Source organism: Gadus morhua, chromosome 5 (genome assembly GCF_902167405.1).
Source record: "Gadus morhua chromosome 5, gadMor3.0, whole genome shotgun sequence".
In the NCBI taxonomy this organism is placed as follows: Eukaryota; Metazoa; Chordata; class Actinopteri; order Gadiformes; family Gadidae; genus Gadus; species Gadus morhua.
The window spans coordinates 15,735,463-15,759,722 of record NC_044052.1 but is presented as its reverse complement, the minus strand read 5'-3'; the positions used below and the strand labels follow the sequence as shown (position 1 = coordinate 15,759,722).

General features: G+C 45.6%; 1 protein-coding gene across 1 annotated transcript in view; it reads left to right on the top strand.

Annotated features, from left to right (window-relative positions):
• The first annotated feature begins 161 nt into the window (after window positions 1–161).
• aqr (aquarius intron-binding spliceosomal factor) overlaps window positions 162–24,260 on the top strand; it is a 53,715-nt gene continuing 29,616 nt past the window's right edge. The window contains exons 1-23 of the mRNA XM_030357240.1: window positions 162–304; window positions 995–1,099; window positions 1,708–1,764; window positions 2,153–2,193; window positions 2,294–2,329; window positions 2,411–2,531; window positions 2,944–3,084; window positions 3,963–4,031; window positions 4,240–4,340; window positions 4,468–4,544; window positions 5,681–5,745; window positions 7,594–7,710; window positions 7,858–7,971; window positions 9,319–9,422; window positions 12,635–12,737; window positions 14,611–14,731; window positions 15,281–15,422; window positions 15,934–16,112; window positions 17,215–17,382; window positions 20,584–20,753; window positions 22,382–22,623; window positions 23,092–23,241; window positions 24,091–24,160. Coding sequence (XP_030213100.1) covers window positions 1,025–1,099; window positions 1,708–1,764; window positions 2,153–2,193; window positions 2,294–2,329; window positions 2,411–2,531; window positions 2,944–3,084; window positions 3,963–4,031; window positions 4,240–4,340; window positions 4,468–4,544; window positions 5,681–5,745; window positions 7,594–7,710; window positions 7,858–7,971; window positions 9,319–9,422; window positions 12,635–12,737; window positions 14,611–14,731; window positions 15,281–15,422; window positions 15,934–16,112; window positions 17,215–17,382; window positions 20,584–20,753; window positions 22,382–22,623; window positions 23,092–23,241; window positions 24,091–24,160 — 2,463 coding nt within the window. The 5' untranslated portion in view covers window positions 162–304; window positions 995–1,024. The remainder of the gene's footprint in view (window positions 305–994; window positions 1,100–1,707; window positions 1,765–2,152; window positions 2,194–2,293; window positions 2,330–2,410; window positions 2,532–2,943; window positions 3,085–3,962; window positions 4,032–4,239; window positions 4,341–4,467; window positions 4,545–5,680; window positions 5,746–7,593; window positions 7,711–7,857; window positions 7,972–9,318; window positions 9,423–12,634; window positions 12,738–14,610; window positions 14,732–15,280; window positions 15,423–15,933; window positions 16,113–17,214; window positions 17,383–20,583; window positions 20,754–22,381; window positions 22,624–23,091; window positions 23,242–24,090; window positions 24,161–24,260) is intronic.

The window sequence follows — 24,260 nt, the reverse complement described above, 5'->3', positions numbered from 1 at the left end:
AAGATGCATACTAAAATTGTTTTGATTACCTATAATTACAAATATTTTTGTTCTATGATAATTTGCATATTATGAGTTGTTGTAGTGGAGGTGGTGGCACATGTTTTTTTTTATATATATATAAATGGTGGACGGCACGCTTAGTAGGAACCAGAGACATTGGATTTTAGTTACCGGGGGGAGAACGTACATTGGTGCACTCATACAGGAAGTGAATTGAAATCGTGCTCAAAGCGTTTAACCGGGCAATGTGTTGCTAGTTGGCAAGCGGTGTTTACACAGATGTAAACAAGAAAAAAACATTGTGAGTTTTTATTTTAATATCAATTAAGTAGCTTTAGGTTTGAATACACATACGCCTCATACCCATTTAACATTGCCTCGTGTTTACTAGCCATAATTGCTCAACATGTATTGCTATGTTAGCTGCGTCTTTACATCGATGCACACACATCATACTGCGATCGCATTTTAAATTAAAGTGAACCTAAGTGGGCTTGTAATTAATATTGAGATTAGTATTACGTGTGGGATTCATATATTAAGTGTATAACTAGACCACATAGCCGTAAGCGAATACGAATAAGTTCGCATTACTTCGATCTCTTGGAGGCAATTCCCTCCATAACGTAGCCTAACTTTGTTCATGACAATATAATTCGTATACGATTGTATGCATAGCGATAAACTCTTCAATATTGTACATGTACAGACAGCGATGGTTAGCATCCTTCTGTCGGCACCCAACCGTTATGTTTTTGTGTGTGATGAAATGATGGAACACCTTTTGGTGAAACCAAGTGAATAAGTTAGGGCACTCCATGATTGAATTGCGACAAAGATGTCCGGTGATGTGAACATCCTCTTAATCGCATGCTGTTAATGAAGAACTGAAACACACAGATAAACTACATATTTTCAGATCCGCTGTGATTATTTATACAACAAATACATGTACAGCTGTTATAACCTTTTTCTGTTTTCTCTTCTCAAGACACAATCTAGTTGTTTCCTGGCAGTCATTATGGCGAAACAACCACTTTCAAAAAAGGTTGCAGCACCATCTGTATCTCAGATAAATGCAGAATATGTCACGCAGGTAACGTTTATGAAGTCACCTTGTTTAAAGAGGCATATCTTTTTATGTGTGTGTATACTGTAGATCAATAATGTTATTTTGTCTGCTAGATATAGACTTAAAGGTGTGGGTTGATTAGCAGTTACAAGCAGTTTTGGAAATCTGTCCCTTATGACGTCACAGGTCGGCGTGTCCACCTAGATGTGTGACGGATAGATGAGCAACGTTTGCTACAGTCCACTGGGTAGGCTGGTAGACTGATCTATCCAGCTAACATCTAGGTGGACACGGCCACCTGAGATTTCCAAAAGGCTTGTAACGCTAATCAGCCCACACCTGGTGGCATGCAATGGGACCTTTTTTTACTCCCGCCATCCTCACCTGATGCTGACCTAGAAAAACATCACAGAATATGACTAAACCCATAAAACAGACACATAGAATATTAGCACAATGCAAGGTGGTACATGGTAACAAAACAGACAATCCAAATCATATTATACTTACAATAATCATAATCGTAATCAAAGTTCCTCAACAACCTGCACATATTCACAATTTATTTAATCACATGGGAAAACCACAGGTAATATGTCTATTGAAACTCTTAATTTTTCTTTGTGTTCCAGTTGGCCAATAAATATTGGGCTCCCCATGTTAAGAACAAACTACCCTTTGACCCCAAGGTAAGTACATTTTTCGCATAAGTAGTAATACCCACAAGCAAATCAAGAGCAGTGTAACGCATTATTGTATAATTTAGCATTTTGATGGGATCTGCTGTAAGATAATGTCAGTATTTTGCTGGTGTTCCATGTCGGTAATAAAAGTTTAGCATAATTTGGATGTAATACACCAGTGCCAATCTTTTATGAGCAAAGATATGTATTGTAATAACAACAGGTTTTGAAGATCTTTAAGGTTCTCAAGTGAGAGATATAAGGACATCATATGTTGTGTGAACATTTTAAAATACTTTGTGAATGGAAAAACTAGGTTAATACCAAAGCTTCTATATATATTATTATACTCTTTATTTGCATGCTTTTAACAATGATGTTCTCCCTTGTTTAGGTGCTGGAAGATGTTTATGAAAAGGAGATTCTCAGTTCAAAGTAAGTTACTGTTAATGTTCCGTCTGGAACAGCTACATTCTTCTCCATTGTGTGTTATTTCAGATGTAGAATATAACCAATTGACTCATTTCTATTTTAGATTTGCCATTAGGAAAATCATGCTTCTGGAGTTCAGGTGGGTTATTTGAAAGGCTTTCTACTCAATAACTTGTGTCTTTGCTCATGAAAGGAAAAACTGATTTTTCTTTGTCAACAGTCAGTATCTTGAGAACTACTTGTGGGTTAACTACACACCCAAGCGATCCAGCAACGCCTTTCTGATGTCCATCAGTTGCATTGTGAATGAGAAATTCAGAGAAAATGTCCCTGCTTGGGAGGTAAGAAGACAATTATCTATTTCTGTCCATATTATCTCTCAACTTTGTGTGCATGTGTTGCATCTCCCTAGAACCCTTTTCTAGAACATGAAACATAGTGCATTTGAATATAAAGACACACTATATGTTATACAAATGTATAATGATGTGAGTGTCATGGTATTTGTATTGTACTGCTGTATTATAGGTATTATAGGATAAAAAATAATTCCGAACGTGTGAGGTAACATTAACTATCAAGTCACACACTTTTATCCAAAAAGTTTTAACTATAATCAGATGGAATATAGTAGGTATCCTGCTCAAGACTGCTTAAAAGTCAGGTCTGAATTACACAGCCACCTAACCACTCGGCTGAGACCCTTCATTACCGTTTTTGTTGTCTTCTCCGTCTCTCTTTCACGCATCCCAGCCGTTCAAGAAGAACCCGGGTCACTTCCCCTTCTTCTTCAAGTGTGTGATGGAGGCGGTGCTGGCGGACGAGAAGGCGGGGCTAACGCTGAGGGAACAGACGGTGCTTCTGGTCTTCCTGGATCACTGCTTCAACAGTCTGGTGTGTACCCCTCCTCCCCGGCGTAGTCTGTGTTGACGCTCTGGAAAATGTCTGGATAAGCTTTGTCTTTGACTATTTTGCAAACAATTTCAATCTGATATTATTTTGCTGAATTCAGTTCCACTATGGGGATGGGTCAAATTTGAATAACTTAATTTCACACCAAAAACATCCATTGTCATTATGATGTTCCTTAACTGAAGGTTTATTGTACCGTTGACAACCTCATGGACCAACTGAAAGGCACTTTCATTGTTGTTCCACAAGTGAAATGTATAACATTGTACATCTACAAATAGATATGGAAATGTGGGAAGAGTGTCATGATAATTAATTTGAAGGTGGTTTGAAGGTTGAAATAAAAAAAATGTACGGACACTTGAGGTGTTAAAATCCTGTTTGAAAATGTGTCTAGTCTCTCGTCCCCTTCTGACTTTCGAGTGGCATGTTGTGAATAAACCTGCCGTTGAAATTGTTAACCGTGAACAATAGAATACATTACTTCTGAATGACTAAGAAAGTCCCCAATCCATCATAAGAAATGCAGGCAATGAAGCCATTACGTGCAGTACCCACAAGGTGGCAATGTTATACCACATGACGGTGGTGTATTAGCAGCACAATCCGCATGAGGTGTCACTGCGGATATCTTCCACGATATCTGCTTCGATAGGTGGGAACACCTAAAATCTATCCTGTGGTGCTCTGTAAATGGTTTGTTTTTTTACAGACTATTATCAGGGCCTCGGGTGGCACAAAAAAAAAATCTTTCGCCAACAATTTTTATGACATGGTTATCTCTCCTCCTATACTCTTGCATTTCTGTCTCTATCTCCCTTCCCCTCTATCTCTCTATCTCTCTGTGGTTATTCTCCTAGGAAGTAGATTTGATCAGAGAGCAGGTGCAGCAGCTCATTTCTCTGCCCATGTGGATGGGTCTCATACCAGTAAGATCCAACACCATTTTCTCAAACTTTCAAATTTCCCCCCACCAAGACATTTTTGTAATTCTACCACATTTCTTTACAATTTAATTAAACTTTGGTTGATTTTGATCAATGATTATACGCTGATTCCAGGATCATACTGAATCCGAACGTCCTGTCTCTCTCCATCTCTCCCTCTCTCCTTGCATCACATTTCCTTTTGCCTCAGTCGAGACTGCAGCACGAGCTGAAGAAAGTCCCGAAGCTACAGAAGTTCTGGAATCTGATCAAGAGGAAATACGATAAGATGGATGCCGACGCAGCAGAGCAGTGAGTTATTCTTTTTTTGTCTTCCCTCCCTCTGCATTCGGACGCAACACGGAAAGAAGTAAGGAATGTAGGTGATATTCCACACACTCCTAAAAAAACATTGTTTTTCCTATTTTCCTTCTTTTAGGGCCAAGAAGGAACAAACCTTCCTCTCGGCACTGATCGACAAATTCCTCGGCGTACTTGGATCCATTCCTCCGTCAGGTAATATTTGTATTCAGTTAAGATTAAGATGTCTTGACTGACTCATGTGCTGTATCGCTGCCGTATGGAAATCCCTTTTGCACTACACAATGATTCTTGAAGCCTGAGGTGCTTCCCACACCCACACAGGATTTAAGGAAATAACAATGTGAGCTCAGAAGGACCCTGCCTGGGACCCTTGTGATGGCCCAAGCAGACCCCTTTCATCACGTGTTACCTGATCCACCCACCCCCCATCCCTCCCATCACTGTGTTCTAGCCCACCCTCACTCTCAGCAGGAGGGGGCTTCCCTTCTACTCTGTGACCCCTCTTCTCCTACCACAGAATTTCAAACAATATTTCGCCCAATCTTGTCCAACCCGGGTACGGCACGTGTGCTAGCACCCATTGCAGTCTCATGCTGCCCACACTACTGTAATGCAGGCCGACACTGGGCCGAGGTGGGAAGGGGGATGCATTCGAGCACCAAGAATAGAATGCGCGTGCATTCTTACACACGTCCATGTGTATATATGCTGCTGCTGCTTCTCCTCCTTCAGAGGAGGAGGAGACCAGGCCTGACAGGGTAGATTACCATCCTGGGCCCAGCAGGAAACTCTACCCCCCCCCCCCACCCACACCCACACCCACCCATCCAATCCACTACCAACAACGCACCCAACCCATGCTGCCTCCTCCCCATCATCATCATCTTCCTTCTTCTGTGCACAGAGCCTTACCCCAGAGGAGAGCATGACCAACAGACAAACATCCATTGAGGGTCTGTGTGATGGTGGCGGGGGGGGGTGGGGGGGAAGCAAGTGCTGTCCGATGCGTGTTTAGTGGCGGGTCACGCTCTCTGCGTGGTGCCGCAGGGCTGTCTACACGCGTTTGGTGCTCTCATGTCCCCAGCGAAAGGCCCCCCACTGATGCTGCTGCCCCTTCCATCACCACCCACTGTGTGTTATCCCCAGTGTGGCTGTGTGTATGTGGGTGTTGTCTTTGTCATTTGCAGCAGTTTAATATCAACTTTAATCTCCTGGGTGTGAGATAATGCAGATGATAATATTAGTAATACATAATTTGATTATTGATGGTGGTAATAATAATAATCCATTTGATTGAGTTAATGGTGATTCTCCCTGCTGCTGCCTAGGTCCGGTGTCAATGGACAAGGTGCACTACTGTGAGAGATTCGTTGAGCTCATGATCGACCTGGAGGTAAGATCCAATGTTTATAAATAACAAACCCTTAATGCATCCCCTTTCGTCTTGCCATGTGGGGCGAATGAGATTCATGAATGAAAGCATTTGAGGCGGCCACTGAAGGAATACGCAAACAAATGCATTACTTGGTGTCGGCAACACAACCGTCGAGGGTACAAACAAAATATCTGGCAACAATACCTGAAAGACTAAAAGGATAAAAATAGAGTAATGAATCTCAGAAGACTGAAAACTGGTAGAGTAGGACCCCTTGATCCCTACCTTACTAAGATTAATTTTGAGTTTATTTTCTCTGCCACAGAACATGTAATATGTCAAGCCAATAGTCTTTGTGCTTCCATAAAAAAATCCCCATGATATCCATCTCTTTCCCCTTCATTTCATGGCGGGTCATGTGCTGGCTTTCATGACGAATGTTGTCCAGATCAAAGATGGCTCGTATCCCAGTGTCATAAAGTCCTTCACCTGATGAAGGGTTTATATGTCCTGTATAAGTTGCACTGGTATCCACTCCTAGTCCCCACACCTCTTGCCCATCCAACGGCCATACTGCCCCGTAGTCACGCGGGTAAGATGGCGGCTCTCCGCAGGTTCTCCTGTTACCAGCGGGAAGCGGGAACCTGAATAGATTACCTCTGGCGTTGTGTTGACAGGCCGGGGGCCTTGCTGTTCCTGGCAGCGGACAGTGGCCCTGGCCCGGCCTGCTGTCTCCAGAGACGGCTCCTCTCCGTTGATGCTATCGCCTTACAATGCCGCACCATATCCTCCCCTGTATTGATGCCTCTCCCAGCGGGGGAAGACATCTATACCCCCCCCCCCCCCGCCTTTGCCAATGATGATTTCCCTTTACATTTCCATAGGGTAAAGAAAAAGGGATATTAAAATCAAACCTCACTCCCATCTCTTTCCACTTCATTTCATGGTGGGTTTTGTGTGTTTTCTGTGATGATGAATGTTGGCCAGATCAAAGATGGCCGCAAGGCATAAAGGTTATAAACTCGATATCCAGGCATCGGCTTTTGCACCTGCTGCCTTTTGAAGTGCTCTTTTGTTTTTTAAATGTATATGTACAAGTGTTTTAATTGGAGTTCGGGGTATACTTCAACTTTTATTCATGCCTTTGTTTTTTCTTACTCCAACCTTTTTGGTTTTGAATATGAAGATAGCTTTTTCTCAATCATATTCACCCTTTAAGCTGCGTCAACATGTCAGAACCCCCCTTTTATCTAAGACTGACACCACAAGCATTTGCTGGTGACGTGCTTTAGCAATCCAGCCCCCGTTACCACCTAGATGTACTTCCTTTCATTGTTCAGGCTCTGTCTCCGTTTACTATCAAATGTTTCCAAAGCAACTTCTGAAAAAAAATGAAGACAGTGGATCAATAAGGTATATGGATAATGTCAGGATTGATGCAGGGAGCTGTGGCTGTTCCTGGGTCTATCGATTCCCTTCTGACCCTCAGAAAGAATCCATACCGTGACCCCTGTGCTCTTTTCTGTGGTGGAGGGGGAAGTTTCAACTGGCACCAGACTGCTTTAGTGCTCAGGCCTGTCTCCGGGGTCACTATCCAAATGTCCGCCGTTATTTCACAGTCCTATACCAACTCACCAGATCTATTCTGTGTGTTAGGTGTATTTTAAACTGAACTGGGGCACTGTTGAGTGTCAATAAAGTTATTCTATATATCGTGTTTCCATATGTATTTTTCAATTTTTGCATATTCTTATTTCAAACGTTCATTTTATAATTGTTATACCTGTGCTGTTCTTCTGCTGTGACGCCCACATTTCCTGTCTGGAACTGACACAGCACATGTGATTGTGTCCCCCCTGTCTCCAGGCCCTGCTTCCAACCAGGCGCTGGTTCAACACTGTGCTGGACAACTCCCACCTAGTGGTCAGCTGTCACCTGTCCAACCTAATCCAGAGGGAGAAGGAGGGTCACCTCTTCTCTCAAGTAAGGCAAACTCTCCCACACACACATGCGCCATCCCGTACACATACTCACACTGAAAAATGCACCACCAACAGCACATTCCAGTAACCAAGTAAGTGAATGTGTGTGTGTGTGTGTGTGTTTGTTGTTGCTGCCTCATCCCTCTAGTTGCTGGACATGCTGAAGTTCTACACAGGCTTCGAGATCAATGACCAGACAGGAAACGCGCTGACGCAGAAAGAGATGACCACTTTGCACTATGATAGAATCACTTCCCTTCAGGTAAATGGAGACAAACTGGCAGCCCGCACTACAGTGCCACTTTGCCCTTCTTTCTTTACTGCCTTGGCTGCATCTCGCTTAGCAGATGCCCCCAGGAAACCCAGGTTTATTTATCGGCGGTGGATCCACTCACTAGATATTGATGTTCACCTGCAGTGTAGGATTATGTGGCTGGGAGGGCAGACAGAGAAAAAGGAGAGCATGGAGGCAAAGTTGTTGCTTAGTTGTCAGTGCAAGATTCTGAAGAAGCATTGTTTACCAAAATGTTGATTTTGTTTCCCTCGTTTAATTTTCAAAAGGTCTCCCTCTGCTCAATATATTCATAAGTTGCAGCAGTATGTAAACGGTATGAGTTTTCTGTGCTGTTAGTTTGATGTTATTCAGATTTTATGGCAACCGTTCTTTTCCGTCATGTAGGTTAGTCTGGAGAATACCTGTGGATACAAGCGTATCCCAGACAGATTGAGATCGCAGTGTTTTATCATAAAAGATATTCAGCACATTCAGAAATACAGGTGGGGTCGGTGACACAGGATACATGTATAAGTGATGTTGTGATAATGATTTGAGGTGTGGATGACATACCAGTCCAAACTATGATCAGGATGTGCTGCAATATTCAATACCAGATGCTGTATCAAATTATTTTGACACATGTAAAATGCCTCCAAGGCATTTCATTACGTGTCCACCAAGCAAATATCCATACTTTATATCTGTGTTTTCCAAGCTTTTAAGGGCACACCAATTTAAATTTGCCGGAAATGATTATGACATCTTCAATATTATTATCATTATGGTTGTTATTAATACAATTCTTCTTAGCAGCAGCAATTTGATAGATAAAGTCACATTGACACATGGTCTAAATGTGATTTAGAAAAATAAAGTTCAATGTGCTGCGTCTGATGGAAAGGCTTTGGTTCTGATGCCCCGGCTGCAGCTAGCATAGGCCTCGTGCAGGCTCTGATATTGTGCCAGGCAATGCAGACAGCTCTGTGCACTCACCTGGAATGGGTATTTTTTTTCCCCACAGTGCTCCCCCTGTCTCATAGACCTGCTCGGTGACTAGCAGCCGTATAGGATCTGCAGGGGGCAGGTCTGCTTGTTAGTCCTCAGCTAGGAACATCCAAATGTCCCCTGACTGTCGGAGCTCCTCTGTACTATGTGCATAGAGGCTGCCAGAATTGAACAAAGAACTAAGCAGGAAACGGAACGTATTGAGAGAGCATTCAATAGACTGCATCCACATTTGAACGTGCTCCTGCATGTATTTTAATTCCTGCATGGAAACCGTTCTGCGTTTTTATATTTTTTAATTTCAATCGTTTTTTTTCCTTTTTTCAGAGAGCAGCCTTCGCCCATTTCCCCGAGCTCCTGGACTTTGCCCTGTCCAACGTGGCATCGGTGGACACCCGAGAGTCTCTGACCAAACAGTTTGGACGGCTCAGGTAGATACATGAGGATGCAACTGCCCCCACACATCTGAAAGGACCGTTTGTGTTTGTTTGTAACGTTCTGCCGGTGTTTTAGGCTAATGTGTCGTGAATAATGTGATGGGAATTTTTCTCTGGGTGTGTGTGAGCGTGTGTTGAATTGCTATCGGCCACAGCCAGCCAAAGTGCTTCCAATTTGTGTCAACGGCTGTGAAGGAGGCTGTCATGGCTGCCGGGACAGTAACTATATGTATTTAGCAGTTGGTGCCACTGTCATGCCCTCCCCCTCTCGAAATGCAATCCGCATACCTTTCCCTGTGTCACGTTAAACGCTGCTCTCAGATGAGTGCAATACCCGACACTCTTGTTGTAAAAGCAACAGAACGGCAGATCGTCCTCCAGCTCTCTCTTTTTTGGTCCTCATCCAGGCAATTCAAAAGGAGGTCTTGTTATCGTGATGGTCATCCTTGAGGTTATCAGTGTCGCGTTAGCAGGGTTGTCTCTGCTCGGCTATACAGAAGCCAGCCAGCGTTTGAACAGGCAGCCGGTACCAGCCAGAGAGGGACACACGCCTCATTAATTGAATCGATTTCCCGCGGCTGGAGAGTAAACTCTTTGAACAGCTGTGTTTGTCAGATCGCCTTGGTCCAGTTGATCCGCTAAAAAGCCCTTGTTTGGATTGACAAACCTGCCCCGTGTATCTGTGGTGTTTTGTTTGTTTACCGGTCGCAGTGATTGCCATCTCATTTTTCTTTTTTTCTCTCGCTTTCTCTCACAAAAAGAGCGCTAATTTACCCATTTCCCTGCCATGAAAAGAGCCATTTTGCATCTTTTAGAAACGCGGCTATAATAAAAGCGCAGACTTGCCAGCTCCTTCTCCATTGCTCAGTGCTCACTTCCACTGCCTGCTTAAACCTCTATTTTGGATTATGAACGTCAAAACCCCTTTTTGGAGTCACCAAGCAGAATGTAAGCGGAATTTGGGCTAGGTATCGACTTAGCAGAGCTACACTTTTCCCCCTCCCTCACAGAATTAGCTAAACGACTTTTAGAAGTCCTTCCAATTGTTAAGATGTTCCTCAACTGTCACTAAGGCTGCATGGGGGGGGTTTGTACTTCCCAAATTCCTGATCATATTCAGCGAGGCACTTTCTCATACAAACATTTTGAAGGTAATGGCGGTTTATTCCAAGTGCGTTTCCCTAGCGACTAAGCTCCGTCAGCCGCCACTCAGAATCTATTCGCTAAGTCCCCGGAATACACCGACACGGCATTACCACGAACACACTCGCACTCTCTTTTCAGTTGAATCAAACATGCTGGGTTTTCTCGGTGCATAGGAAACGTGAAAAGGTTATGACACAAGCAACATTTTGAGAACGTTTTCTGGTGTCACGGATCAGAGTACTTCGGGTTCCGTGTCAGGTTTTCACAAATACACGATTTTGAGCATGTACACAATCACATCTTCAATGCCTCATTAGTGTGAAATCATTGCTGAGGGTGATACGGCTTGTGTCAAGGTGTTCTTCGGAGAAGAGCAACATTTCGTCCTGACGGACACAATGTTTTGACATTTTACAGAGTAGTTTGCTGCGGGCATGGTCTCACCATTTAGTTCAAGTACGTGACTAAACCAACCTGACACTGTTAACTACATCAGGTTCCTACATCAGGTACACGTACAAAGGCACTTCCCTTGTGTTAATATACATAATACAGTATAATACAGATGTGGGATTAAGTAGCCCATTATTCAATACAAATATAATATTGTACTATTTCATTGGGCCATTTTCTGAAATGGCTGAATGCTCGTCATTTGTTATTTCTGAATTATCGAGGGAAGGTGCTGTACTAATAGGATCACATGGTTGCATTCTTTATTCTAGACCTTGTCCATCGTATAAATGCTCTTCAGAAATGCCACATATGTACAAATTCGATAAACAAGAGGTTTCCGACTGTAAAAGTTGTCCATGGACTGCGGGGGCAGATATCAGCGGAGGTCACACTAATGAGCCAGCCGGGAGGCCGGAGGAGAGAGGGGAGCGATAAGAAACCAGTGGCTCCCGAGGAGCCGCGTGTCCAGCTAGCTTACCTTCTTCCTGCCAGTGGCTCAGCTGTCATCCATGACCTGGTCCAGTCTCCTCTCATCTGCACCCCCCCCCAGTGAGCTACTGTGCTGCCATTGCCTCATAACCGAGAGGATAAAGAACCCATACCGGGGCCGGGCGCTTGAGTCATGCGGACTGCAGCATTTCACTCCCTCCTGCTCCACCATCACCACCAGCTCCACCCACAAGTGGTCAAACGTTGCACCATGAGGAGTGCCTTGGTCCCAAACGCGCACGCACGCACGCGCACGCAAACGGCCGCGCTCGCATGCAAACAAACACACACACACACACACACACACACAAAAGAAATGCACACACACATGAGCAAATGCGCATACACCGATCCTAAAAATCCCACATGCATGCAAAACACACACATGCTTGCTCAAACACACGCGCACAGTCAACTCAAGCACTGTGCGACCGCCGGCACCGTCGCAGTGTGCGCGTGGGCGTGTGCCTGCCGCTGTCACAGCGTGTCAGCACGATGAAGACGGGTCTGCATGCGGAGAGCTGTGCCTAGCCGCTCCGAGACGGAGAAGGGCTTTGATTTTGGTAATCCTCATCAATGGGCCGTGCCCACCCCCCCCCCCCCCCCCAAACACACGCGTGCTGACATAGCAGGACGGTGGCGGTGGTCGGTGTTGGAGCGAAGCAGTGGAGCACCGCAGTACAAGGAGAATCCCCTCCTGTGGTTTCATGCTGTAGGACAAAAGAAAAGCCTGGTGATGGTTTGGTTTTGTCAATCAGCTGGCTTAATTGTTGGGGAATTGAAAGTGTCAGTAGCTGAACATAGGCGGAAGCTTTATGACGTACTAAATTTAGATGTACTAATGGAAAAGGTTCCATTCCCCCCCCCCCTGTCGAAGCTTTAACATTTACCTTTTTAAATAATCAATACCTTTTTGCTTTTTGTGGGATTCTGTCGCCACAGAAATAACCCAAGTGCACTATCGATTTGTACCGTTTTATGGATTTAAAGTGCAGGACTTCAGTCGAAAAACGGACTGCATGAGTGTGTTGATTTTTGCTTATTTTGTGCTTTTTTCCCTCACCCCTTCACTTAACCACACCTCTTTGTTGTCTTGTCATGTCTTGTCTCTACAGTCCCGACACCCTCCACCGGGTGGCCTCGTACCTGTGTCTGCTGCCAGAGCTGCCAGAAGGGCAGGGCACCACCTTTGAGATGACTGTTCTCCTTGAGCTGCTGGTGAGTGCTGAAGTATCCCCTCCATCCCCTTCCACTTCCAAGGTGTATTAAGGGGTGTCTTTGGATACCATTATTTTACTGCAGATTTTCGGTTACCTTCAACGTTGTGTTTTGTGTGTCTAGACTTATGTAAGTGCCTTTAATCAGTCTGTGAACCAATAATCGTGGTTTGCTTAACATCGTCGGTTAACTGAGAAAGTCCTTTATGTGGATGAGTAACTGCCCAGCCAGCATAATGATATAATGGTGTGTTTTGTTTTGTTCGGTCACTAATTTATGATGTTGCCCTTGGAATTTCTGCATTCCCTCATTACTGCATGTACCCAGAGAGAGTGTGAGAGACCTTTCCGAAAAACATTATAAATAAAATCCTAGGGCTCTTTCAATCCAATGTCCCACTAGCATCCCCCCCCCCTATGCAATACACACACACGTGCACACACACGTGCTGGGTGTCCTTATCAAAGGGTGGGGAGTTGGCAGGCTGACCAGTGGTTACTCCTAATTACCTTCTCAGCGCCTCCTCGGGTCAGCGCTGAGAGGAGAAGGAGGAGCCCTTCATCATAATTAGCTGATTACGTTGTTGCAGGAGCCAACGTCAGGGTACTCAATTGGGCGTAACCCCGGGCCAACCCCCCCCCCCCCCCCCCCCCCCCCCCCCCCCGCCCCTGGACCTGACAACAATAATCGGACTGGGAAATCTGGCTGCGTGCATCATGCTCTGTACCAGAAGAGCTTCAACCACTGGAAGCTGACATGGGACAGAGAAGCCATGTATATTGAAGCCCACAGTGTGTGTGTCCTTTTGGTAGAGAGAGGGAGAGAGAATGATGATGTAGTTTGACCAGTTAAGGCTGTTTATTTCCTATGCTGAATAGATGAGCTGGTCTATATTCAGCAAATATCCCTGGCTCTCATTTCCCCGATGAATAATTGAACAGCAGACTCTTAAGACTGCACACAAAAAAGCCATTGTGGTGTTGTGCCTGCCTGGTCATTGCCGAATGTAAATACATTTTTGCAAGGGAATTTGCTCGATTTACTCAAAATCCCTAGACTTAGGATCCCACTACTGAAGCCCGATTGGTACGGTTTACTGAATGCAGCACTTTTTTTAGGGAAAGTTTCAGATCCAACAAAATTAGTGTCACAGGAACAAATGTGAAATGGGAATTTTACATGTTGACCGTGTGCATGAGTCTGCGATGGATGACCAATGTGGTAAATTCTTCAACGACAGACAATTCATTCAAGGGATACTTTCGATCCCGAAATTCTGCAATTTATCAACAGCCATTTATCACCAACAGTGCTCCTTCAACTATCGAGTGGCCAAGGATCCCCTACGTTTTTGTTAACGGCCCATGCCCTAGTTTTAGTGTGGTTTCAAACTTGATTAAGACTCCCAAACAGTCCTAAGAGTGGTGGCAGCGACCTGGTTCTCCGTCTTCTCGCAAGGGGCCGCCACAACGACATATAGGCTGAGCAGGAAGCAGGGGTATCACACCTCCAGGCTAGATAATGCGATTGTGCTTAGCTATGGTTGTACGTCAACGCAACGCAAGGGGGTTTACCGACCCATTACGCCCTAGCGCACCCTCCTTGCGTCCACCGCAAGGGTCTGACGTGCGGCTCCCAAAAATGGCGATGCAGCAGCAAGGGCTGTGATTGGTCCGCTAACATAAACCCGACGCTGAACCAAAACAGGTTTCAACAGGTTCGAAGCGTTACGTCAACGTCCAACCATAACTAAGCCTTAACATGGAAAGACCGAGGTTATATTGTTTCAATATCCCACATTTCCCTCACTTACTCTTTGTCATCCTCTCTCTCTCTCTCTCTCTACGTCTCTCCCCCCACGTCACTCCTCCAGGTCTCTCGGCATGAGCGCAGGATATCTCAGATCGAGCAGCTCAACCAGATGCCTCTTTATCCAACGGAGAAGATAATCTGGGATGAGAACATCGTCCCTACTGAGTACTACTCAGGCGAAGGTGTGTGTGGCAACGTGCACGCTCTCGAGATGAGTGTTTCTTCTTGTGTGTGCACAAAAGCCCGCCGTTTTGTTAGCGTGACTAATCGCTGCACTATCACAGAATGTGTTGTGCACAAACAAAGACACACGCACGCGACACAAACACACACACACATACACAGTACACACACACATACACAGTACACACACACATACACAGTACACACGCACGTACACACGCACACTCAAGCCTGTTATCTCTTGTTGCAAAGGCACTTAACTTGCCGCAGATCACAAACACTCCTTACAGGGAATCCTCTTTAGCTGGCAGGGGCACCTTCAGCCCTGCAGACACCACCCACCTTTTAGAGCTGCACACTCTTAAGCGCATTACTCGTGTAACGATCTCCATTGTCTTTCAGAAGTAGGAGAAATGCATGTTTGTCTACAATGTCTGTGCCACAAGGAAAACATCATAGTGGTGTATCACTCGCAAAACATCTCATGGGAAGTCCATAAAAATGCAGTATTCAAAAACAGCGTTTAGTTTTACCCTCCTCCCCCACAGGTTGTCTCGCTCTGCCCAAGTTGAACCTCCAGTTCCTGACCCTCCACGACTACCTGCTGAGGAACTTCAACCTCTTCCGCCTGGAGTCCACCTACGAGATCAGGCAGGACATCGAGGACGTGGTGGCGCGCATGAAGCCATGGTGGGCCTCTTCCTTGTGATGTTTTCTTCCTGTGGTAAAAGTAGAATTGCATATGAGATAAAGGCTGCAGGTTACTGTGGAGTGGATAGGGTGTTTAACTCCCAGCCATAAGGTAATTGGTTGATCCCTAATGGCCACAGTCTAGACTATCTCTGTAGGCATCCTTGTGCAAGAAACCTAACCCCTAAATGTTGCTTCATGACGTGTATCTAAAAATACTGTAAGTGACGACAACATTCATGTATGACTACCGCTCTGCTACTGATCTTTCAAATGAGAAATTGATGTGGTAAACCAAGCACTGCCTAGGTGAAAGCAACCATCGGCAATAACAGTGCATTGCAACACCTGACACACACAGTGTGCACGGGCTGCATAGCAGCAAAACTGTCCCACTAACTATTTGGTGCAGTGAACAGGAACTAAAAAATCGAATCGAAACAAGCTTTTGGTGATGGAGACAAATCCAACCTCCTGACAATTCTTGTTTGCGCGGGCCTCCCCTTCACAGGCAGTCTGAGTACGGGAGCACAGTGTTCGGGGGCTGGGCCAGGATGGCCCAGAACATCACCGCCTTCTCCATCGTGGAGGTGGCCAAGCCCAACATCGGGGAGAACTGGCCCGCCCGTGTGCGCGCCGACGTCACCATCAACCTCAACGTCCGAGACCACATCAAGCACGAATGGGAAGGTACGTACGCGTGTGTTAATGAATTACATTATTCTCTATTTTGGTCCGAACATTGTAAGATTGATGATGTAACAGACAACCGCGTATCAGATCCATTATTGACTTTCCCCAGAGTAGCGTCACCCCTTTTGGAATCTTACTTTATGATTCCTGCCCGCAACTTCCCCTTCCGTGTTTCCTTTCCATTTTCCGCCCCGTCAGTCGGGTTGAGAGTTCATGGAACCTTCCTTGGCTATCTACCATGCAGACTTTCACTAATGCCTTTGGCTTCTCTCTGCTTGGCAGACCGGGACACTGTGCACAGTGTTGGGTGTAGCAGGTCAGCCTTGCTAATTTTGACTCGCACTAGAGCCCTATAGAAGCACCTTCAAGCACAACAAATTATTACTTATGTTATTATCATGAGGACAATATATAAATCACTACATTACATTGCCAAATTATAGCAGTTGTATGTGACAACCATTAAAAAAAAGCTCTTATTTTGGCATGCTTGTCAGAAAACTTGATGCAACGAATATTTCCTATAATATTGCAACATCATTATATAAGGATATATTGTTATTTCTTTCATTCTACACCACCCTTGCACAAATCCTTATTGACTTTTCCTTTCTTTTAGGTTATTACTTTGGTGGTTGTGGAGTGCGATGCAATTCTCTGCTTCCTTACCTCTGTCCCCATTGTCCTATTTTAGCTTCATGTTTTAAACATCATCTGAACACTGACTGACTGGGCAATTTATCTCTCTGTTTCACTATTCCTAACTCCCTCTTTTCCTTTCTCCTATCTCACTCTCAAATTCTCTATCTCTACTTTATTTCTATATATTTGTCCCATATATCTATACTCTTTTTCTCTTTCTCTCTCACTATATTTGTAAATCTTCTGTCCCACTGCTTTGTCTCTTTCTCCATCTCCACCTCCACCCAATACTCTCTCTCCGTCCCTGTATCACCTGTTCTCCTTCCCTCTCTGCTCGCCTTCATCTGTGCTTCCCTAACTCCCCACTGTTGTACCCCCCCCCCCCTCCCCTCCCCTCCCCTCCCCCCCCCTCCCCTCCCCTCCCTGCCCATCCCCATCCACGTCCCTCCCCCTCCAGGGCTGCGCAAGCACGACGTTTGCTTTCTGGTCACGGTGCGTCCCAACCTGCCCTACGGCACCCGCTTCGACCGGCGCCAGCCCTTCGTGGAGCAGACGGGCCTGGTGTACGTGAGGGGCTGCGAGGTGCAGGGCATGCTGGACGACAAAGGGCGCGTCATCGAGGAAGGTGCGTACCCATGCGTTGCTCACGACCTCCCTCGTACACAAATCTCCACGTGGGCACATCCCTATAGGCAACCATACGTACAAACTGTATTTTGTTATAAAACAAACACGTTTACTGTACGAAATCATCAAATGACCAGGGTACTGGTCATTTTAGAGCGAGATATCCATCTCTCTCATGCACAAGTGGGTATATATGAATAGGCATATATACCTACAAACGGTATTTTGTTTGTCTTTTATTGAACGAATATAGGCGGAATATGTAACGCCTTGACTGTACCGAATCATAAAATGTAATTGGAGATTAGGGAAACATGCTAATTAGAAATACCGGGATTCTCCAACGGCAATGCTCCAGTGTGTTCTCCTTTTCAACCGCAGTTCCAGGAAAGAACATGTGTTTTAGTTCCGGCCTGTGTGTTACGATTCAGTATTCTCTGAGCTGCAGCCTGATATGAGACAAATTGGCACGCAAACCCCAGCGTGCTGTAGGGGGAGCAAGCAAATGAACATGATCCACTGAGATTGTACTAGATTCTCCCCGACCTATAAAGCCTCACCCTCTTTTTGACAAAGCTCCATGACCAAGCTGTGCTGGAACACGGGCCAATCTTGAAATTGCATTGCACGCTTTTAGAGCTGAGAGGGTCTCAAGACGGATGCCGCATGAGCTTGTTTTTAATTGTATAAAAATAGAATTGCCAACATATACATTGACGATCAACACACGGGCACAATTATTCAATTTAGACAATGACAAGCGGCAACAAGGATCGTTGCCGCTTGTCATTGTCTAAAAGGAACAATTGTGCTTTTCTAAAAATATAACGTTGCGCTCGGCCCATCTTGCGTTCTTGTTCGATCATGGTTCCCTACCCAGCAACCAGTGAGGGCAGGCGGCAACAACAACTCTCTATTATTGTGAATAGCAACGGCAGCACCAATTTTAAATGCTCGGTCTCGGTCTGATGTATTCCTACAACCAGGATCGTTAACAACACTTTCTCATTCACAATAATGGCCATACATGCTGAACACGCAAGCATGCTATTTTATTCATACGTACTCCTACACATGCACGTTGGCCTGCCGTGTTGCTGTGTGCACATGGGACTGGGTTTATTTTTTTAATGTGGAAAAAGCCACCAACACTCAAACTGACACACACACACACACACACACACACACACACACACACCGGGGCCGCGGACACAAGTGGAGCACATCGCCCTCAATCCGGTCGGACCGCTTACATCACCCCTCTGCACTCCTCTTGAAGGGGTCGGAGAGGTGTTGTCATGGTGATGGTCACGCGGTGACCTCACCTGTCTGCATTACCATTCCATTAACCTGGGGGGTCGTCACGGACACCTGCGCACGCTCTCTATCGCTCTATCTCTCTCTTTCTCTCTCTCTACATTCTGCATTGGATTTAAGAGCTGCATCCTTCTCTGACTGTTTGTTTGTTCAATGGCTGTGCTCCAGTGGCAGCGGACATGGAAGGGGCTGGAATGTTTATGCAGGCAATACCTACCACTCATTACCAAACAAGCTGCTGCCAATATTATGTGAAATGTGGGGTCTGTAACCTAGTATGAGCATACTACTTTGGTATTACTACTGTAATAATGACATATGTTTTGGCTAAAGACATTATCATCACATTAGTATCGATTTACCTAGGATTTAGTTGAGGCGCGGGGGGGAAGGGGGCTAGCCACATACATTTTTCTTAGCTTTTTATGGCAGACATATTTAGCATCGGACAGATATCCAATTTAACTCCAAGTGCCAGAATCCACGTTCAAATTCCCCTCCCCTACCTACCTCTCTCCCGATGCATATCTCATCCACAGCTGAGAACGTTCATTCCAAGGGGGACTGCTTGTATCCTATTCTAAGTAGTTGTCTTTTCAACCCCCCCCTGTTAAACACGTGTCCTTGTACCTTGATTTCCCCCAGCCACCTCCCATACCCTCTCAGGATACTAACTGCATACCTAAAATGGGGAAGAGATGCATCATATCCATGTCTCGATCCATGTCAAGGATCCATTGTTTCATTTACTAAACTTTTGATTAAGGCAACATTTAATTATTCAACAACAGCCCCGTCTCCATATGAATGAGGAGAGGCATCGGGGCGATCCATGCGATTTACTGTATGCACGGATGCTTACGCTGGGACCAGAGGAATGGGTTTCTCTGGCTTGCCGGTGCGGCTGCAGCGACACACGGCGAGCCTATCGGGATGTCTGCTTGAGCTTTCCGCCGCACCACACCGGCCTCCCATGGGAGCCAAGCCCTGCTTCTGTCTGTCAGCCCTGTCACCTCTAGTCACTGCAGCCGAAGCAAGGCCACGCTATGTTTGAGGGAGGTTTTTGTGGTTTGTTTTTTGCTTTATGTGTGTGTTCATTATTTTGACTATTTGTCTGTCTGTGTCTGTGTTTTCTTCTTCTTTTTTTGTTTATCTTTGTGCGTGTGTGTCTGTGTATTTTCCTCTGTTTATTTGTTAATGTGTTTCCTGTCGAGACGGTATCTTGCATGCATATCCTCTCCGGACCGAGGTGCCTGCTTAATACCAGCCCCATCCTCTCTTTCCACTTGCTACACATTCAAGAAATCTGAATTATGCAACTCAGACTCTTAAGCCCAGGGTTAAACCTCCGTATGTGTCCTACATTTGGCACGGTTCCTGAAGTCGCTCGGCATCCAACACATGCCCCAATGTCAACGCGTCTTTCAATGAAGGCGCCGCTACCTCTTATGCTTATTCATAGCCTCTGTTGTTTTTTTATGTGGGACTATCTTTTCTTCTTTTTGGATCCGTCATGACTGTAAACGCGTCAGTCATCGTTTATTCTGACATAATTCCAATGACGCAATAAGCGGGCGGGTTTGGGGATTAAAAAGCACTGTGATGGGTAGAGGTTGGGGATAGGGGGCTGCATTGACCAGATGCTTGTGGACTTGTGGGGGACTGCAAAACTCGTTCTATGTGTGAAGCCAATACTTTTAAAAGCTTCTTAGCAACTGCCAGATCAAGTTGTATAAATCAACCCGTTTTCCTCAAGCCATCTGAATCTTGTGTTCGTATTGCCGTATCTTTATTTTACTGCTGAATACTGGCGTGCCATCCAGTGCAATATTGCATCCAGATGGTGATCTGTTATTGTCTTCCCCTTCCCGTTTCTAATCAGGCCCTGATCCAAAGCCCAAGCTGCGGGGAGACTCCAGAACCTACCGAGTGTGGCTGGACCCCAACCAGTACCAGCAGGACATGACCGGCAGCATCCAGAACCGCACCGAGGACCCCTACGAGTCCTTCAACGTCATCATGAGACGCAAACCCAAAGAGAACAACTTCAAGGTTTGTGGGTGCGGTTGTTCAAGGAAGGTTTTTTCTGGTTCTCAGGCAGCCATGGTGCCCCGCCCACAATTCCCCCCCCCCCCCCTCTCCATCACTTCTGTTCCTGATCACTCTTTCATCCCCACGTTTCTGTTTCTTTGTCATTCCCTATCTCCTCTTCTGTCCAGCTTTCTTTAACCCAGTCCATTTCCTTACATTCTAGCCGCCTCCCTCTTGATTTTCACAAGGAGACCATTCTGCTTCTTTATCTCTCTCCCTTTTGACACAACCCATCTCTTCCTATCCCCCTATGTCTCTTTTACCCCCTCACTTCACCATTATCACTTGCCCGCGCCCTTCCTATCTCGATCTCTCTCTCCCTCTCGCTCTCTCTCTCTCGCTCTCTCTCTCGCGCTCGCTCCCTTGCTCTCTCTCTCTCTCTCTCGCTCTCTCTCTCGCTCTCTCTCTCGCTCTCTCTCTCTCTCTCTCTCTCTCTCTCTCTCTCTCTCTCTCTCTCTCTCTCTCTCTCTCTCTCTCTCTCTCTCTCTCTCTCTCTCTCTCTCTCTCTCTCTCTCTCTCTCTCTCTCTCTCTCTCTCTGAATTGCCTGCCGAGGCCTTGAGCTCTCGCCCTGCCCACATCAGCCCTTGGTGATCACTCACCTATATTGGACTGGTTGGGTCGCGATGCTCTGGGGTTGGGGGCAGGGCAGCTCCGGGGACTTCCGTCCCCGCCCAAGGCCACAAGCAGCAGCACTCTGTGGGTGACCTTGTGATATACAACACCCTTCACCTTCCTTGCATTCTCCCCCCCCCCTCTCCCATGCACACTGCAGGTTTGAGTTGCATCACTCAGGAGCCTGCTGTCTTACACGCTGGTGTTAAAATGACTTCCATGTCCTTCCTTTAAGAAGAGATGGTTATGTGGGTGTTAATGTTTAATTTGTGGCTGCTGCAGCCTTGCTTTGATCTGTTTTTGCTTTGATCCATTTTCTGGCTGACTTCGTAGCACAACATTTCATTTGAAGGTTATTTCATTGAAAAATGAATATAGTTTTGTTTATGCCTAATGTGTTAAAACGCAATCATTTCTGTCAGAGCTGCTGCAGTAGAGAACCCAAAGCTGTTTTGACACGCAGAAAATATGCTTGATTAGGAAAAGTGAAGCACCTCTTCCTCGTCGTTGACGGTGACCGACATCAAAGTTTTGATGTCCTCTGGCCATTAGAATGTTTAAGACTGGTACTGACTGCTTCCAAGAATATAATGGCTAGCATTCAAATTCTCACTTAACTCTCAATCAAAGTATTACTGGTACCAATTATATGAGCCATTGAAATTGGTACAGATGTCCTTTTAGTTCTGCATCCAGCATTAAAGGCAGTTAGTGGTGGTAATGCACCATAATGTTTGCCAACCACCATGAAGATCAAGAAAAAGAACCGTTCGGAATGGGAATGATAATTGCCACTCTTTTGCGTGATTTTCCGCGAGGAGGTCCGGGCCACTTGGCTGTCTTTGTATCCTTCAAGGACATATTATATAAATGTGGGTAACAGCTAACCTCCTGGCGCAATTGGAGCCCTTGCTTTGCATACAGTTTAAAATGTACATCACATGGACCTTTTGTTTACTCCTTCCATCCATCCCAGGCTGTGCTGGAGACAATCAGGAACCTGATGAACACCGAGTGCGTGGTGCCCGACTGGCTCCATGACATTATCCTGGGCTACGGCGACCCTGGGAGTGCCCACTACTCCAAAATGCCCAATCAGATCTCCTCCCTTGACTTCAACGACACCTTCCTGTCCCTGGACCACCTGCGCTCCTGTTTCCCTGGTTACACGGTGACGGTTGCCGAGGACAACCCCGAGCTGCAGGTGCCCCCCTTCAGGTGAGGAGTGGTGTAACTAAATTTGGTCACCTTATCCCTCGGACCCATTGGTCCAGTGCCGAGCAAGCTTGCTTCAACCAGCTTCTTGATCTGTGCTGCAGTAGAATACATTGGCTAACTACCCCATTTAAAGGAGTTTGAGCAGTTATTCTTTAATATTTTGTACCTCTGCGGTTTGCCAGCACGAACAAAGGAAGTTTTAAAGCAACATAGCCACACATGCAGTCTAAATTGCATGAAAGTATCGTAACTTCCAAAGCTCGCTAGACATTATCACCAATGGACGAATCGTTGAGCACTGCCGAGAATGGCTTTAATCAGTCACACCCTTAAATTGCTCCTTTTTCCCGTTGTATTCAATTATTCATTGGTCGTTATCAAGCCTAATTCTCTTTGTGCCCTTGGGCTTTTTTGTGTGTGTGTGTGTGTGTGTGTGTGTGTGTGTGTGTGTCTGTCTGTGTGTTTTAGAATCAAGTTCCCTGTTCCCAACAAGGAGGACAAAGGCAAAAAGAGGAGGGCGGACGGGGAAGAGGAGGAATCGCCCGCCGACAAGACACTGGTGGTCGTGCCCCACGTGCCCCTCAACCGGGGTCCCTATCCTTACAACCAGCCCAAACGGTGAGACACACAGGGCACACCCCCGCTGCCATAACTCAACTGCATTGGCGACAGGTATGGCGTAAGTCTCTCAACAGGGGTTCACCCTAGCCTTCGCTAAGTGAAGAGGGTTCACCTCCTGTTCCCACAAGGTCACACCTCATCGTCGTTATTCACATGTAATGCACACACACAGGAGCTCTGCTTAGAACCCCAGCCAGATGTCTCTAGCTTCCATTTCAATACATGGCCCATGGGCTCAATGCAATATAATGGCAAATGAAAATACCTACCTTTTAGTATCGCCAACATTAGCGCAACCGTGGGGCATCCCACTGTTGGCACTGCCGTTGCGGTGTCTCTTTGATTTCACGTGAACACATAGTATAAATGATGCCAGTGCTTATCATCCTCACCATTAAAGCAACCCTTGCTGTTTGCATGTCTCATGCTGCATATCTTAGCCTTGGCAAACACATGCTTTTCATATTGGCTGCTTCACGCATGCTGGTGACTCGTATGGTTTGTTGGCTGTAGGTGGTTATGTTACTGCTCTTTTGGAACGGGTTAGTGATATGTTAAGTGATATATTTGAGTATGTGTGAAGCTGGATGCATGAGGCTGAATGTGGATGCCAAAAGGCTGGAAGAACATCTTGGAATTGCTGTCCTTTAGATAATTGAAATACGAAATAAAGACCCTATTTATTGACTGAATCATATTTCTGAATGAAATATCAGCATGATCTTATCAGAATGGTAACATATCTGATGAAAAATGTCCAAATGTCAGCACCTGTCATGATATTGTATCATCACATTGTGCTAATGTTAAACATGATGGCTTTTCTGTTCACCGCTCTCCTTCCAGGAACACCATTCAATTCACTCCCACTCAGATAGAAGCAATCCGAGCTGGAATGCAGCCAGGATTAACCATGGTAAGAGCATCTCCCTGCAGTCATCCACACTAAAGATACACTGTTGGGCTAACACCATTCTACAGCCGCTTCTGTTAGCTAAAGTCATCAAAACTAGTTA